The sequence below is a fragment of the Aspergillus lucknowensis genome, assembly GCF_044049455.1.
Source record: "Aspergillus lucknowensis strain CBS 449.75 chromosome Unknown BJX67scaffold_4, whole genome shotgun sequence".
NCBI classification, from domain to species: Eukaryota; Fungi; Ascomycota; class Eurotiomycetes; order Eurotiales; family Aspergillaceae; genus Aspergillus; species Aspergillus lucknowensis.
The window spans coordinates 700,939-715,351 of record NW_027263548.1 but is presented as its reverse complement, the minus strand read 5'-3'; the positions used below and the strand labels follow the sequence as shown (position 1 = coordinate 715,351).

The 14,413-nt window shown below is 52.0% G+C and overlaps 7 protein-coding genes and 1 non-coding gene across 8 annotated transcripts; 5 read left to right on the top strand and 3 right to left on the bottom strand.

The window, feature by feature from the left end:
* On the bottom strand, positions 1 to 957 carry BJX67DRAFT_218363 (bZIP transcription factor). Its single transcript, XM_071025687.1, has 2 exons — positions 820 to 957; positions 1 to 763 (listed from the first exon to the last, which is right to left on the bottom strand). The coding sequence occupies exons 1-2, from the start codon at positions 841 to 843 to the stop codon at positions 35 to 37; spliced, it is 753 nt and encodes a 250-aa protein (XP_070890124.1). The 5' UTR covers positions 844 to 957; the 3' UTR covers positions 1 to 34.
* An 84-nt stretch (positions 958 to 1,041) lies between these two features.
* Positions 1,042 to 2,546, top strand: BJX67DRAFT_218348 (uncharacterized protein). Its single transcript, XM_071025686.1, has 3 exons — positions 1,042 to 1,931; positions 1,980 to 2,061; positions 2,111 to 2,546. Exons 1-3 carry the CDS (start codon positions 1,385 to 1,387, stop codon positions 2,220 to 2,222), a joined length of 741 nt encoding a protein of 246 aa, XP_070890123.1. The 5' UTR covers positions 1,042 to 1,384; the 3' UTR covers positions 2,223 to 2,546.
* A 462-nt stretch (positions 2,547 to 3,008) lies between these two features.
* On the top strand, positions 3,009 to 3,786 carry BJX67DRAFT_343720 (putative flavin-containing amine oxidasedehydrogenase). The gene has a single exon (XM_071028178.1). It carries the CDS (start codon positions 3,088 to 3,090, stop codon positions 3,382 to 3,384), a length of 297 nt encoding a protein of 98 aa, XP_070890122.1. The 5' UTR covers positions 3,009 to 3,087; the 3' UTR covers positions 3,385 to 3,786.
* A 373-nt stretch (positions 3,787 to 4,159) lies between these two features.
* BJX67DRAFT_343718 (major facilitator superfamily domain-containing protein) lies at positions 4,160 to 6,630 on the top strand. The gene is made up of 3 exons (XM_071028177.1): positions 4,160 to 4,729; positions 4,779 to 4,847; positions 4,895 to 6,630. The coding sequence occupies exons 1-3, from the start codon at positions 4,565 to 4,567 to the stop codon at positions 6,131 to 6,133; spliced, it is 1,473 nt and encodes a 490-aa protein (XP_070890121.1). The 5' UTR covers positions 4,160 to 4,564; the 3' UTR covers positions 6,134 to 6,630.
* Positions 6,631 to 10,022, top strand: BJX67DRAFT_343717 (putative C6 transcription factor). The gene has a single exon (XM_071028176.1). The coding sequence runs from the start codon at positions 6,767 to 6,769 to the stop codon at positions 9,638 to 9,640; it is 2,874 nt and encodes a 957-aa protein (XP_070890120.1). The 5' UTR covers positions 6,631 to 6,766; the 3' UTR covers positions 9,641 to 10,022.
* Positions 10,023 to 10,211: 189 nt separating this feature from the next.
* On the bottom strand, positions 10,212 to 10,282 carry BJX67DRAFT_t24. The gene has a single exon. It is a non-coding gene; the product is annotated as a tRNA-Gly (tRNA).
* Positions 10,283 to 10,373: 91 nt separating this feature from the next.
* On the bottom strand, positions 10,374 to 13,139 carry BJX67DRAFT_343707 (putative vacuolar sorting receptor (Mrl1)). The gene is made up of 4 exons (XM_071028175.1): positions 11,786 to 13,139; positions 11,454 to 11,729; positions 11,273 to 11,399; positions 10,374 to 10,854 (listed from the first exon to the last, which is right to left on the bottom strand). The coding sequence occupies exons 1-4, from the start codon at positions 12,586 to 12,588 to the stop codon at positions 10,672 to 10,674; spliced, it is 1,389 nt and encodes a 462-aa protein (XP_070890119.1). The 5' UTR covers positions 12,589 to 13,139; the 3' UTR covers positions 10,374 to 10,671.
* Positions 12,402 to 14,408, top strand: erg24B (c-14 sterol reductase). The gene is made up of 3 exons (XM_071025684.1): positions 12,402 to 12,700; positions 12,758 to 13,062; positions 13,118 to 14,408. The coding sequence occupies exons 1-3, from the start codon at positions 12,621 to 12,623 to the stop codon at positions 14,224 to 14,226; spliced, it is 1,494 nt and encodes a 497-aa protein (XP_070890118.1). The 5' UTR covers positions 12,402 to 12,620; the 3' UTR covers positions 14,227 to 14,408.
* The last annotated feature ends 5 nt before the right edge of the window (positions 14,409 to 14,413 follow it).

Here is a 14,413-nt window from a genome sequence, read left to right as displayed (position 1 = left end):
TAGTTGCATTCATCGGCATTGCCCTCACATCGCCTTATTGGCCACTAATTTCATCCAGAACTTGGAATAAAATTTGATTTTGTACTCTGCAACCTTCTTCCGCGATGCCACGTAAAAAGCCTTCACGAAGCCTCTTTTGAATTTCCGAGATGTCCACCCCGCGGGTGTTATACTGTTTGACCAATTGCTCTGCAACCCCACATAACGTCGTGTTGAGGACGCGCTCGCTAATGGGTAGAGACTCGAGGCCCTCTTCAGGAGAACAGGCACAAAAGGAAGCCAGTTCGGGAGAAAGGGATTTCTCGACCTTTTCAGGTCGTGTCTCAATCAAAGAATCCGTAAATTCACCATTGGCTGTATCCACGGACTCCGGATTCTCTGTACCGGACCCCGCGTCGTCAGGAGGCTTCCGAGCACACGATGCAGGCGACGCGCATTTAGTAGGGTCCTCGAGTTGACCACAGCTCTTCGGCTTTGAACGCTGGAGTGCCGGAATTGCAACCTTCTGAGCCATCAGTGGGTTGTCGACCCTTTGCAGGAACGCTTCCAGCGCAGGAGAAGGGATCCCCGAGGCGGACAAGACATCCCGCAACTTCTTATTTTCAGCCTCAAGCTTCTGGATTGCCAACCTGTGCGCGACATCCCTGCGCTCGAGCTCCTTTTGAAGGACAAGCACTTTCTGCTCCAGATCTTGAAGATGATCTTGTCTTCGCGCTCTGCTTCTGCGCTGGTTCTCCCTCACACGGGCGAGTTTATCTAATCGCTGGAATAGCAGTCAGGCATCATTCCATCAGTTGGCAAATATCAAGCTATCCACACCTTCTTTTCGAGAGCAGGATCCATGTCAGCCCAGACATTCAAGTATTGAAGAGTCGATGCGGTCAACCCAGTTCACTATGGCCAAGCGGGGATCGCAAATGATGCGAGAGGAGAAAAGCTCGGGGGAGAAGAACCCCGACTCACGTGACAAGCCACACGCTCTGCGATGGAGTCAGGCTCCAAATCAGTCGATAGGAATTGGAAATGATTGACAGAGAGCGACCTGGAGGCCCATCAATGGTGTTTTTCAACACCCGACAACCCATGTTTATCCAGAGTAGTGGTGATCTTCCGAATCCGGCGGCCGACGCCACAACCCACTGCCGCGGTCAACACGCGGAGCAAGTCGCGTTCAGCATTCCTCGTTCCATGAGGTTTCCCCTCACAGCCTATCACCCCTGACTTCCTGACTATCACGCAAGACTCACTGGCTTCCTATCGCGTCGCTCGAGCTTGTATTTTTCCAACAATTTAGGATATTTCACCAATACCAATAGCTCCGTGCGACATACACCCGAAGGCAAGGACCCTTTCAACTTCCCCGGATCGACCGTTATCGATAAACATGGTGTCGACTCGCCATCATCCCCGCGATTTCGCCCCTCCCTCGACTGCAAGGGCATCAACGCCTTCTACAACTTCTGAGAGCAGCACAAGCTCATCCAAAAAGTGGGTGCACACTCCCGCTACTGCCGTCACCCTATGGCTCCTTATATCCTGCCCATTGGTACTCTGGGATTCGGGTTACGTTTTGCTCCGCCCGCATTCAATGCCCGGTGGGAAATGGCATTCCCCAATCTGGTCGCCATACGAGCTGTATGGGACAGTTGATTACATCTATGGGTGGCCTGCCTACAACGCCAAAAATGGCTTCACTGCAGCCCAGGCCATCTTGAACCTCGCGGAAACTGCCGCCTACCTGTACTACCTCTGGGCTGTGTACAGGTACGGGGTTCCCGCGACGAGCACTAGCCGCGGTTCGAGCAAGCCCCAGCAGGGGCCGCGGTCTGCGTTTATCGGAGGCAGGGTAGTCGCCGGCCGCACGGGGGCAATTGCGCTTCTTGTGGCTTTCAGTGCTTCCGTTATGACGCTCTCCAAGACCCTGCTTTACTGTAAGTGGTTGACTCATTTCGCCGGTTCAGAGCTTATAAGTTCTCTAGGGGTGCAGGAATATTGCTCCGACTTTGAGAACATCGGACACAATGACATTTGGACGCTTGTCATCTTCTGGATCATTCCAAAGTGCGTACCAATCACTCTTCCGCAATTCTAACGCTAATAACCACGCAAGTGGGCTTTGGCTCGTCTTTCCGGCCTATAGCCTTCATATACTAGGAGAAGAGATCGTCTCATCGCTGGCCAACGGTGCTCCACGCCAGCGCGGTCGACCCAAGCTACAATAAGCCGATATTAGCGTACGCAGTCGCCTGAATCACACTCGGGTGATAGGTGGAGATAGGGATTCAGTCCCTGGGTAATTCCTTCAGCTGCCTTGCCAATCAGGTGGCGCATACAGGGAACAAGCACTTCAGCTAATTCTTTTTGGATCCCTGTTTCACAACCCAAACTTGATCGAGATCGAAAACATGTGCGGATCGCGATTGGGTTTTTATTTACTTTCATTTACTGGATTCGATACCACTAATTTATGAATGACGATTATTTTTATCTTTAGCGATTGGCTTTTGTTTTACCGCCGGTATGACATCACCGCTGCAGCTATATCTAGATCGATGGAAGAGAAATAGAAAATTGCACTCAGGACCTGTCTAGAAATCAGCAATTCTGCATTGAATGACGATGGTGCTCTAATACACCATGTCACGCAGCGAGAAGAAACGAGTTGCCGTTGTCGGCGCTGGAGCAGCCGGAATGATATGTAGACAGTCTATCCAAGCATTACCCCCAATCTAAGAGCTCAGGTAGTCCTGCGCCGCAACCCTCGCAAAGCATCCGGACCGGCTCGACATGTCCCTCATTGACAGAGCGCCCCAAACAGGCGGGCAAACCACCTCCATCGAGCTAGATCTCAAGAAATACGACGCCGACTGGCTAAATGGCGGCGTGCAAGGCGGCTCAGGCATCTTCCGACACACATTCAAGTTCTTCCGCACATACGATTACGAACCACACCCCGCGAAACTCCAAGTCTCCTTCGGGAAGGGCGTCGATAGCTTCTTCACGAACGTGTTCCCCAGTCCGCTTGTTCACCGGTACTCCGGTGACATCAAGAAGCTCGGCCGCGTGCTGAAGCAGGTGAAGCTGGGGATGCCGGTTCTGGGGCTTGTGCCTGTCAAGGTTATTCTGAGGCTTTTTCGGTTCAACGAGGAGTTTGGGAATCGCATGCTTTTGCCGCTGCTGGCGCTGTTCTTGGGGACGGGAAATCAGACGCCGAATGTGGCGAGTGCGCTTTTGGAGAGGCTCTTTGATGATCCGGAGACGGGGCATTGGACGTATGACCAGGATGGATTGTTGACGAATTTGCCGACTATGTTTACGTTTCCGCGGCTGGGGAAGTTCTATCCCACTTGCGCAAAGGACTTTGAGTGCGGAGAACGGTGTTAGGCTTTTGCTTAATACCAAGATTGATATTGTTCAGAGAGGGCGCGATGGTGTTGTCCTCACCTTACATACACAGGAGAGTGAACGCATAGAGACATTCGATGAGCTGATCCTCTGTACGCCCGCCGACGAGTCGCTGAAACTCCTCGGACGGCACGCAACATGGAAGGAGAAGTATGTACTCCGGGGAGCCAAATTCTATGACGACGTGACAGTCACAGTGATGCAAAGTACTTCAACAGTGTCTTCGAGACCCAGGTCCAACCAGAGCTGTACTCGTCGGCCACTACGCCACAGCGAAAAGGCTAACTTGAATTCGCGAACGCCCAGTCAACCTTCCAGAAGGATGTCTGGACCGGCTTCAACCCCATGTCCCACACTCATCCCTACTCAAGCGACCATGCCAAGATCGAGATGGGCTTCGACTGCTCAAACTACCAGCATCAGTTCCCGGATAGCGTAGGCGAGGGCCACGCACCGTACCCACCTGATCAGCATATTTATCAGACCATCTTCCTTGATAAGGAGCGACAGCATCTGTTGACACGGTATGCCATTGATGAGAATAAGATTATCGGGAAGAAATGGTGGCATCAGTTCGGCCATCGGTGGCAGCACTATCTGAGAGTCGTACCTGGCATGATGTTTATCAACGGCAAGAACGGGACATTATTCCCAGGGGCCTGGACATTGGTGGTATGTTTCCTCAGCCTCGTTCATTTAGGAACTCATGAGATGCTGACCGTAGGTAGAATATGCATGAGATAACCTGCATCTCTGGTATTGCCACAGCGTATCGGCTTGGAGTGAGCTACGAACAGTTCGATGACTTTGCCGCAAGACTCTTCTCGAAATATCTTCTTTGCCATGGGGTACGATACAGGCCGGAAGATAAGAAGCACACCTAGTGATACATCTCGAGGTAGACTTTATAGTAGGAAGACCAGTATTTCGGCCCCGAAAACTAAGCAGGCGCACCCGAGAGGCCGGTGCCTTCCTTTTGCGCGCTGTTAGACATTTAGAGATCGTCCACTGTTTAAATGATTCCTAGTAGGCAATGTTGAAAGCATGCCAGTCGGGGCTCATACAAGCAGCCTGAGAAGCTCGATTGTTGCGGTCCGTTTGTTCACCCCACCAACCTTCCCACCTCGATCTTCGCCTCAACAGAGAGCCGTGGGATCAAATGAATCCCAGCAATCATCATGATGCCAGTCCGATTGTTTCGTCCCGGGTCCTACGCAAAGTCGACCGTCGACTTGTTCCCCTGTTGTTTACCACCTACATGTTGAGTTTCATGGACAAGACCATCCTGTCAAGCGCTTCGGTCTTCGGCTTGATCGACGACACGGTACCCCCTCTTATTCGCTCTGGAGGAGAACCATAGCTGATTTTGCCAGCATCTTGTAGGACAGCAATACAGCTGGGTTTCCAGCATATTTTACTTTGGATTTCTTCTCTGGGAATGGGTAATCATCGTTCCACGCGCGGAAGTTGCCACAGCTAACAAGCCCAGCCGACCAGTTTCCTCATTCCAAGACTCCCCGTAGCTAAGTATCTGGTTGCAAATACCCTCTTTTGGGGCATCGTCGTCGCTCTAACAGCCGCTTGTGACAACTATGGCGGCTTGTTGGCCGTCCGGTTCTTCCTCGGAGTTGCGGAGGCGACCATCACGCCCGCCTTCATGTTCATCACTACCACTTGGTACACGCGCGATGAGATTCCAGTTCGAACAGCTCTCTGGTTCTCCGGTAACTCCATTGGCGGTCTTTTAGCCAGCCTTGCCGCGTACGGCATCGGCCATATCGAGCACCCTCTCCGTCCATGGATGTGGATGTTCATCATCCTTGGAATCGCCACTTTCATATGGGCCTTTGTGCTTTTAACGTTCCTTCCCGATAGCATCTCGGCGGCTTCTTTCTTGACAACTGAAGAGAAAGAGTTGATAAGCCGCCGCGTTGCCATCGCTGGAACCGGTTTTACGGAACGAACTACCTGGAATCGCGATCAGGTAGTGGAATGTTTCCGGGACCCCAAGACATGGCACCTTCTTGCAATCGCTTGTCTAACTCAGGTACCCAACGGAGGCATTCAGAACTTTGCCAACCTCGTCATCAAATCCTTCGGGTTTACAGCCTTGGAATCTACGCTGATCAATATCCCGTTCAGCATCATCAGTGGTGCAACAATCACCTTCACGGGCTGGCTTGCAGGTCGCTTCCGAAAACTCAACTGCATTTTGATTGCGTGTATCCTCGCCTCTGCAGGTACCGGGAGCACCTTAATCTATGCACACATCTATCACGTCTCTCAAGGTGTCCAGCTTTTCGGCTTCTTTCTTCTGGCCATAGGGCCCGGAGCCCTGCCTCTAACCATGTCCCTGGCCCAGGCGAACTACAAGGGCGTCACAAAGAAGATGGCCATAACAGGGTCAATGTTCGTCGCATATTGTGTTGGGAATATTACAGGCCCCCATTTATTCAGAGCTAGCGAAGCACCAGCCTATGAGAACTCGTTCCGCATCATCTTGATATGCTACGCACTCGCAGCAACATTGTCACTTTCCCTGCATGTCTATCTGCGGCTCCTCAATGTTCAACGGGACCGCAAGGAAATGGCCCAGGGAGACCCACGAGATCACCATCGAACAGGTAGTACTGAGGTTTCGCCGCTCCTCGGGGCTACCATCCAACAGCCGGGCAGGTACTACGATGTGACCGATTGGAACACGTTCGGGTTTCGCTATCGATTCTAGATAGATTCGTTTTGCAAAACAAATTCAGTCCATTCCGCCCCACACGATATGGGATCGGGGATCCGTGTAGTGAGTGTTAACAACCGAGATCAGAGCCGCGCCCGGGCGATCCCGACCAGGGCCCAGTCGGTGTTGGCAAGCTGCTCGATCACCATCAGAAAGACCCCAGAAGAGCCCCAGCCCCCCATTTCCCACTTGCTGGTTCGCCCATACTTTCGATTGGAGCAGCACTTTCAGGTTCATCCAATGATGTGATCGCCTATTCCTGATGACATCGCTTGAGAACAGGAGGAGAAGACTGGCAAATCTGCAGGTGACCTTGAAGGAACCATGCAGATTTTCAGCATAATTGCCTGCTCTCCATTCCCCCTGTGTTGTCGCCACGAGAAAAGAGAGAGCGTGGCTTATTAATGAAACAAACCCCGGACAAGCCACGAGCAGCGCCAAGCCCAAGCCAGACCGTCAACGGCTTTCCCCATCCTCGTGCTCTCCGCCTCCAGGATTGCAAATCCTGTTCCACCCACGAGACTCTCCGTCCTTCTTGATCTTATCATCCCCCCTTACTCCAGTCTTTGCCTTCCTTCCCCCTCGAATGATGATCTGATCCCCGACACCGGGGTACCCGCTCCCAACATGATTCCTCCCGAGTCCGACGAGTCCGCTTCGGTCATCTCCTCGCTCCCTGTTGCTACCGGACATGACGACGTTGTTCTTCCCGAAGACTTCGACTCACATAGTCCCGCCAGCTCGCGCGAACCGGGAAGTGGTCAAACAGCTGGCGACCCAGCTCTCCCCCAAGATGGAAGTCAAGACCAGGCGCCACGCGCCGGGGGAGACGACCCCACACAGAATTCAGGGCAGCAGGGAGAGAAGCCAGCATGGAGCGAGATGAAAACAAAAGCTGGGAAAGAGCGGAAGCGATTGCCGCTCGCATGTATAGCTTGCAGACGGAAGAAAATTCGATGCTCAGGAGAGAAACCTGCGTGCAAGCACTGCTCACGGTCGCGAATCCCCTGCGTCTATAAGGTGACCACTCGCAAAGCCGCTCCGCGCACAGACTATATGGCAATGCTCGACAAACGATTGAAGCGGATGGAGGACCGTGTCATTAAGACGATACCCAAGGACGAGGCTAGGGATATGGCTGCCATCGGTCGGGCCGTAGTCCGGCCCGCGCAACCAGGACAAGCCGCGAAGAATCTGAAGAAGCGGTCGGCCGATGAAGCTTTCGCAGCGGAGATGGAGGAGTGGACTAGTGCGAGCCGCAATTGCCCGCAAGATACTTTCCCTATGCGACGCGAAGGCAAATCGAGCGAGGGTCCGAGCCTGATGACCGAGGGAGCTGAGTTTCTCCCATCATTGGAAATCCAGGAACATCTCGCGGAAGTTTTCTTTGATTGCGTTTACGGACAGTCGTACCTACTCCTCCACAAGCCGAGTTTCATGCGCAGGCTGAAGGCTCGAACAATACCCCCTGTGCTCATCCTTGCTGTCTGCGCCGTCTCCGCGCGATTCTCGACCCATCCCCAGATCAACTCTGAGCCCCCTTTTTTGCGTGGAGAAAATTGGGCCAACCCGGCTGCTACTATAGCACTGAAGCGACACGACGAACCTAACATTACCATCCTAACGGTCTTCCTCCTACTCGGACTCCATGAGTTCGGCACATGTCATGGGGGGCGGAGTTGGTCTTTCGGTGGGCAAGCTATGCGTATGGCCTATGCTCTCCAACTACACCGAGAACTCGATTACGATCCATTACTGAGTCAAGGCAACGGCGGCAGTACGCAACTCAGTTTTACAGACCGAGAGATACGAAGACGTACGATGTGGGCCTGCTTTCTGATGGATCGTTACAACTCATCGGGCAGCCAACGTCCTCCTATCGGCAATGAAAAATTCCTCCAAATACAACTTCCAATCAAGGAGACACACTTTAAGATGGAGATTCCGGGGCCGACAGAAGATCTGGAGGGGAACGTGCTAAACCCCGTGCCTGAGGATGTCGGCCAGTTGTCCAATGCGAGGTCTAACATGGGCGTACTGGCCTACATCATCCGCGCGGTTGTTATTTGGGGTCGAATTGTCGACTACCTCAATCTGGGAGGAAAGCGGCGAGATAGCCATCCGCTATGGTCTCCCGAATCTGGGTACTCGCGCCTCAGAAAGCAAATTGAAGACTTCTCCGCATCCCTTCCAAGCCATCTACATTTCACATACGAGAATCTACAGGTCCACGCTGCAGACAGAGTCGCCAATCAATTCCTCTTCCTCCATATCGTTATTCATCAAAATACTCTCTTCCTGAATCAATTCGCCATCCCACTGTCGCCCGGAGGACGGCCTCCGCGCGATATGCCCCGAACATTCCTCAGCAATGCAGGACGTGCCGCAGTAGAGGCAGCGCATCACATTTCTACGCTCATCAACCACGCCGCTCCATATCCGCTAACAGTCCCATTTGCCGGGTACTGCGCGTACTCTGCCAGCACAGTACACATCTGGGGTATTTTCTCCAAAAACGCACAACTGGAAACCCGGTCGAAGGAGAACCTTCGGCATACATACCGGTACCTCAACAAGATGAAGAAGTACTGGGGGATGTTCCACTATATGGTCGAAAGTGCCAAGGACCGCTACCGACAGTTCGCGGATGCAGCGATCAAGGGCACGGTAGCCACGCAAAATGGGCCCGTTACCCCCATGTTCCAGTATGGCGACTGGTTCGACAAGTACCCACATGGAGTGTCGAGGGAGCATTGGGAGGATCCCGAACACCATCCCAGGAAGCACGACGACGATGCGGTGATGAGCCAAAAGCCTGACCTGCAAAGTGTCGAAGACTTTTTCGCGAGCCTCTCACCCACGCCGCAACCCGCAATACCCCGTCGAAAACATTCCCGAGCCGGCAGCAGGATCGAAAACATAGCAGCTCTAGACCAAAACACACGCCCACCCAACTCGCAGCAGATCGTCGACGTCAACATGGAGACATCCCCTGGCATCCTCGGGGCACCAGGAACAGGCTTCCCGCAGCCATCAATGTTCCCCCAGAACCGCGCTCAGCAAACATTCGGCGCTGCGCCCTTTGACTTCGGTATCCCGGTAACCGATCAACTACCGCAGCTCGACCGTCAATTCGTCTATGACTCCTTCGCTGGCTTCAAACCATCCTCAACTTCATACTTCCCCAACAACCAAAACCCTTTTTCCACAATGAATGGCCAAGACATCGCGCCGCCACCCACCCAAGACACAAGCGGCATCTTTCCCGGGCAGCTCGACCCGAATGCCCCGTCAGGCACAGGCGAATTCTACCAACCAAGTGCCTGGTTCCTCCCATTCAACCTCGACCCCATCAGCGCCAGCGCCAGTCTCGACGCACAGCCTCAACCGGATGCAAGCGCCTCCGATATGTCCGGCTTCGGGACTACGACTAACATGCCAATGGGCGCATATGACCTCGGGATGACAGGACTGGTTCACAAGTCCGATGCAGAGACATGATTCCAGATACCACGATATAAGTACCATTCAACGAAGCCATGTTTGTTACATGTTTATATAACCCCGTTTGATTTTCAATCCGTTCTAGCGTTTTCGTTTGGGGGCCGGTGGTCTTGGTGTATGTAGGATTAATGCTGTGGACGACTTTCTTAGGGTTTCGCCTCCAGATGGGAAGGTGGACTGTTCTACATCAATAGCTCTGTAAGGCATATGACAATATTCACGCTCTAGCTCTATCCATCTCCGTCTGTCTGCACTGAGGCTGAATTCGATACGAGAAGGAATAACACCAGACTGTCGCGCGGAATATATTATTTGCAGCACTCTGCTCATCGTCAGCGAAACTCGAACTGTTCGCCTCGATTAGCAATAAACATTCAGGGCAAAATAAATAAATAAATATATAAATAAAACTAAAAAGGAAAAAAAAAAAAAAAAAAAAAAAAAAAAAAAAAAAAAAAAAAAAAAAAAAAAAAAAAACAAGAGAGAGAGAGAGAGAGAGAGAGAGAGAGAGAGAGAGGGAGAAAGCTGGGTGTCCCTTTGAATGAGATTCAAAAAAGAACGTATTCGCTGCATCATCCGTGAATCGAACACGGGCCTCGTCGATGGCAACGACGAATTCTACCACTAGACCAATGATGCTACTTTTGTATTTGTTTTTCAAGAATTTGACAATATGAGCAAACCAGGTAACTAAAGCCTTTTAAGTCCCTCGACCTCATCCCGATGAGATGTCTGCATGTTTCTTGGAGATTAGGCTCTTCCTGTCATCTCCGCATGCTTTGGGGATTGTCGAGAGGTGGATGGAGATGCTTTGTACTCATACGCGGAAAACGAGTATACATATGCTTATGCCCATGAAATCATATATATGTGTCCCCGCTCACATACACTACAAAGAACTTCGTACAATACATATCCGAGTCGGGCCCGAAAAAAAAAGAAAGAAAAGAATGGAAACCGTCTATCGCGCGAAGCAGCGTAACCGGGCAAACAAGGAAGACGGGGAAAGAAAAACAAGAACTGCGCCGTCAATCATCCCATTCCTCGTCAAGCTGGTCTATTAGCCGATTTTCCGCGTCCATGTCCTCGGCCCGCCCTCGTCGACCGCCTGAAAATGCGCCTCGCTGCGAGTCGGCGGGTGCATACCCGGCTGGAGATCGTCGGACTCGGAAGAGGCGGAGGAATGAAGAGAAGAGGATGATTGTCATGTCCTGGAGTTGCCCCCGATCGGGAAGACTGTTAGCTGTGGCTGAGGAAGATGTGGGTCAAAGTGAGGTGGTAAGGATGGCGGAGAATTGTATTACATATTGAAGATACATGGATAAAAATCAGGGACGAATGGCGCTTGTTCATCGGTCTTTCTCTTCTTTGTTTTTTGCCGGCCAAAGTCCGGCGGTGGCGAGGCGAGAGCTGTATCCAAGTGATAGCCACAGTGAAAACCAAAGAAAAGACTCTAGAGATCAACGATTGAAACAAGTACTTTTGAACAAGAGGGTAAGCCAAGGGAGAGCGGTATGCTTGGCCGGCAAGGGGGGTTCAATCCAGCCTCGAAGGAGGTAACTTTGCAATGATTGTGCCTCTGTGTGCTTGGTATGGCCGTCGAAACGGTATCAATGCCAATATACTTACTTTCATGAAGTCGGCGATCCCAGCCCAAATACTGTAGTTGGGACACTGCCTCCAGCCGCGCTGGTGCATGACAGTTCGTTGGTAGGCGCAGCCACCGAGCAAATAAACAACGATGGCGATAAGAACGCTGTAGGGATCACTGTGTGAGACATGAAATCGGGATCCGGGATGGAGTTCTCACATGATGCAAAATATGCCACCCGGAGAAAGACCCTGACCGGCAGGATCATGTCCATAACCACCACAGGCGGCGGAACTTCGGACGTCGAAGAAGTATGTGCAATGGTCCATAGTGCCGACAAATGAAAATGTTGATTGCGATGCGGATACGTCGCGGTCGCACAGGAATGAGATCAATGTCGACTTGGTACGCGAGTCATCGCCATCGCACGGCGAGCCGTCTGTGTAGTTCATGACAAGCTTACGTCCTCGGAAGAACGGGTCGGACGCTTGTTGCCTAGACCTTGTCAGTTTCTTGATCGCCCCGACCAAGGGAGAATACGGAGAGCTAACCCGATGGAATATGTCTTCCCTTCCTTCTGGTAGTATGCGCTGACATTCTGCCACAGATTCTCATTCACCCCCACCACGTCCGTAAGTTCCTCGATCACCGGTCCACAGATGTTCAGAGTAAAGTTGGCATTATAGTCGTAGCCTTTCGCGTGCCAACTTTCGTCCCGTGAATGTTTCCGTGAACTCTCGGAATCGCTCGGAGAAGGTTGTACTGTGAGGCTGTTGAGGTCGTAGTACAGCCCCGTGGTTGGAGAGCGCGCAACACATGGCGCTAGGTCGTCGTTAGAGCCATAGGATTGGGGAGCCGCGTATACAGAGGTCAAAGAGGTCGAGGCGAGGAAGAAGGTGAGGAGGGAGAAGGGTGACTTCATCGCGGGGATCGCTGGGTCCAGCGAGAGTCGCGCGGCTGGGGCTTCGACCAAAAGAGGGAACGGATAAGGTACGGAGCCAAAAAAGGGGGAAGGGGAAAGAAGAGAACGAGGTAGAGTGAGTATACGGTAATAATGAGCGATTAAAGAATAGAGGAGACGATATTCAGACACGAGGAGATGCAACGTCGCATGTTTTCTGCCCGGAGTGCGGAGAACTCGGGCGTGTTTGGAGGTGAGCTTTGGCCAGGCTGCAGGAATCTCTGCTCGCCTTCTTGGACTTCTTCCTTCGGCTCCTGTCGATCCGGCCTCAGATGTTCCTGGCCAAGATCCTCCATTCTCAACACTTAAATTCCTGTCGTCTCCAATGACCCATTGCCAGTTGAATTCAACTTCCTTCAATTGAATGCCTCGTTGCAGGGATCTTTCTTCCATCCGCCCCCTACGTCAGCACTAGCTCCCTCGGGATGGCGTCCAAAAAAGACTCCCAATCTTCTGTTCCTACACAACCTGTCCCAGAGAAGCGAGGATACGAGTTCTGCGGCCCGTATGTTTGCTCCATGCTCTCTTCTTATGAATTGGCCTAGACCTCTGACTCCTGCAGCTATGGTGCTTTTGCTATTACTTTTGGCCTCCCCGTTCTCCTCTTCGGCTTCACCTTTCTGTGTAACGATGTCTCCGGCTGCCCTGCACCAACCCTCCTGCACCTATCCACCCTCACGCTTGAGCGATTGAAGGAAGAAGTTGGCTGGCCTGAGGGGGGAGTCCGCGCACTCTATGATACGGAAGTTTTCCTCTGGGTGCTGAGCTATTACCTGCTCCAGCTGGTGCTCTACGTGGTTCTTCCCGGACAGGTGGTGGAGGGTACCGAGCTGGCTTGTGGAGGGCGGCTCCGATACAAATTCAATGGTAATACCTTCTTGGCGGCTGGAATGCTGGTTGTGTCTTCTGACTTGGTTCGTAGCTTTTCTTACTGATATGCTGATTTTGTCGGCCTTGGCTGTGGGTACCTACGTGGATGGTGCCGATTTTGTTGTTTGGACCTTCCTATGGGACAATTACCCACAGGTAATAACCGCAAATCTGATCGTTTGTTGGTCGATCGCTATTTTCGTGTACGTGAACAGCTTCTCTGTTCCTGCGCCCGGCCAGCCCAACCCGGAACTCCGGCAGCTGGCCCCAGGCGGACATTCGGGCAATGTGCTCTACGACTTTTTCATTGGGCGCGAGTTAAACCCCCGAGTGCGGCTACCGATTCCGTTTGTCAGCGAGGCATCGCGAACAATCGACATTAAGGTCTGGTGTGAGATGCGACCCGGGTTGCTGGGGTGGATTATAATGAACCTGTCCAACATCGCGCGCCAGTACAGAACATACGGCTACGTTACGGATTCAATAATTATTTCCACTGCGTTCCAAGCTTTCTACGTTCTTGATGGGATATACATGGAACCAGCACTCCTGACAACAATGGATGTGATCATGGATGGTTTCGGGTACATGCTGTCTTTTGGTGACATGGCCTGGGTTCCTCTCATGTACAACCTCCAAACTAGGTATCTTGCAATGTTTCCCTACGAGCTGGGTCTACAAGGTATTGCACTCGTCCTGACCCCGACGGCGGTGGGCTATTTGATCTTCCGTGGCGCCAACAACCAGAAGAACCGCTTTCGCAGGGATCCCAACGATCCCCGAGTTAAACATATCGAGTACATCCAGACCGCCCACGGCTCCAGACTGATGACATCCGGCTGGTGGGGTTACGCCCGCCACATCAATTATCTCGGCGACTGGCTTATGTCGTGGTCATACTCTCTCCCCACTGGAATCTCCGGCTTTGCTATTCTCGAGAAGATAAACGCGTCTACCGGCGAGGTTGAAAAGCAGGCAGTTCAGACTCCTGAAACACGTGGCTGGGCTATTATTTTCACCTATTTCTTCTTGATCTACTTCGGCGTTCTCCTCCTCCACCGCGAACGACGTGACGAGGAGAAATGCAAGAAGAAGTATGGGAAGGACTGGGAGAGATATACTTCTCTCGTCCGCAGTCGCATCATTCCGGGAGTTTATTAACTTTATCCAAAAGCTTGACTTTAAGGAGATTTAATATCTAATGTTAATCATCTAATGTTAATCTGAGTTCTTCTACTTGCTATCGGTGAAACTCAGGGCTACGAAATAGAAAGGTACGGACAAGTTTATAGATGCCACCAAGTCGGCTGTTACGCTCGATTATCTTGGGATAGAATATAGTCATTCA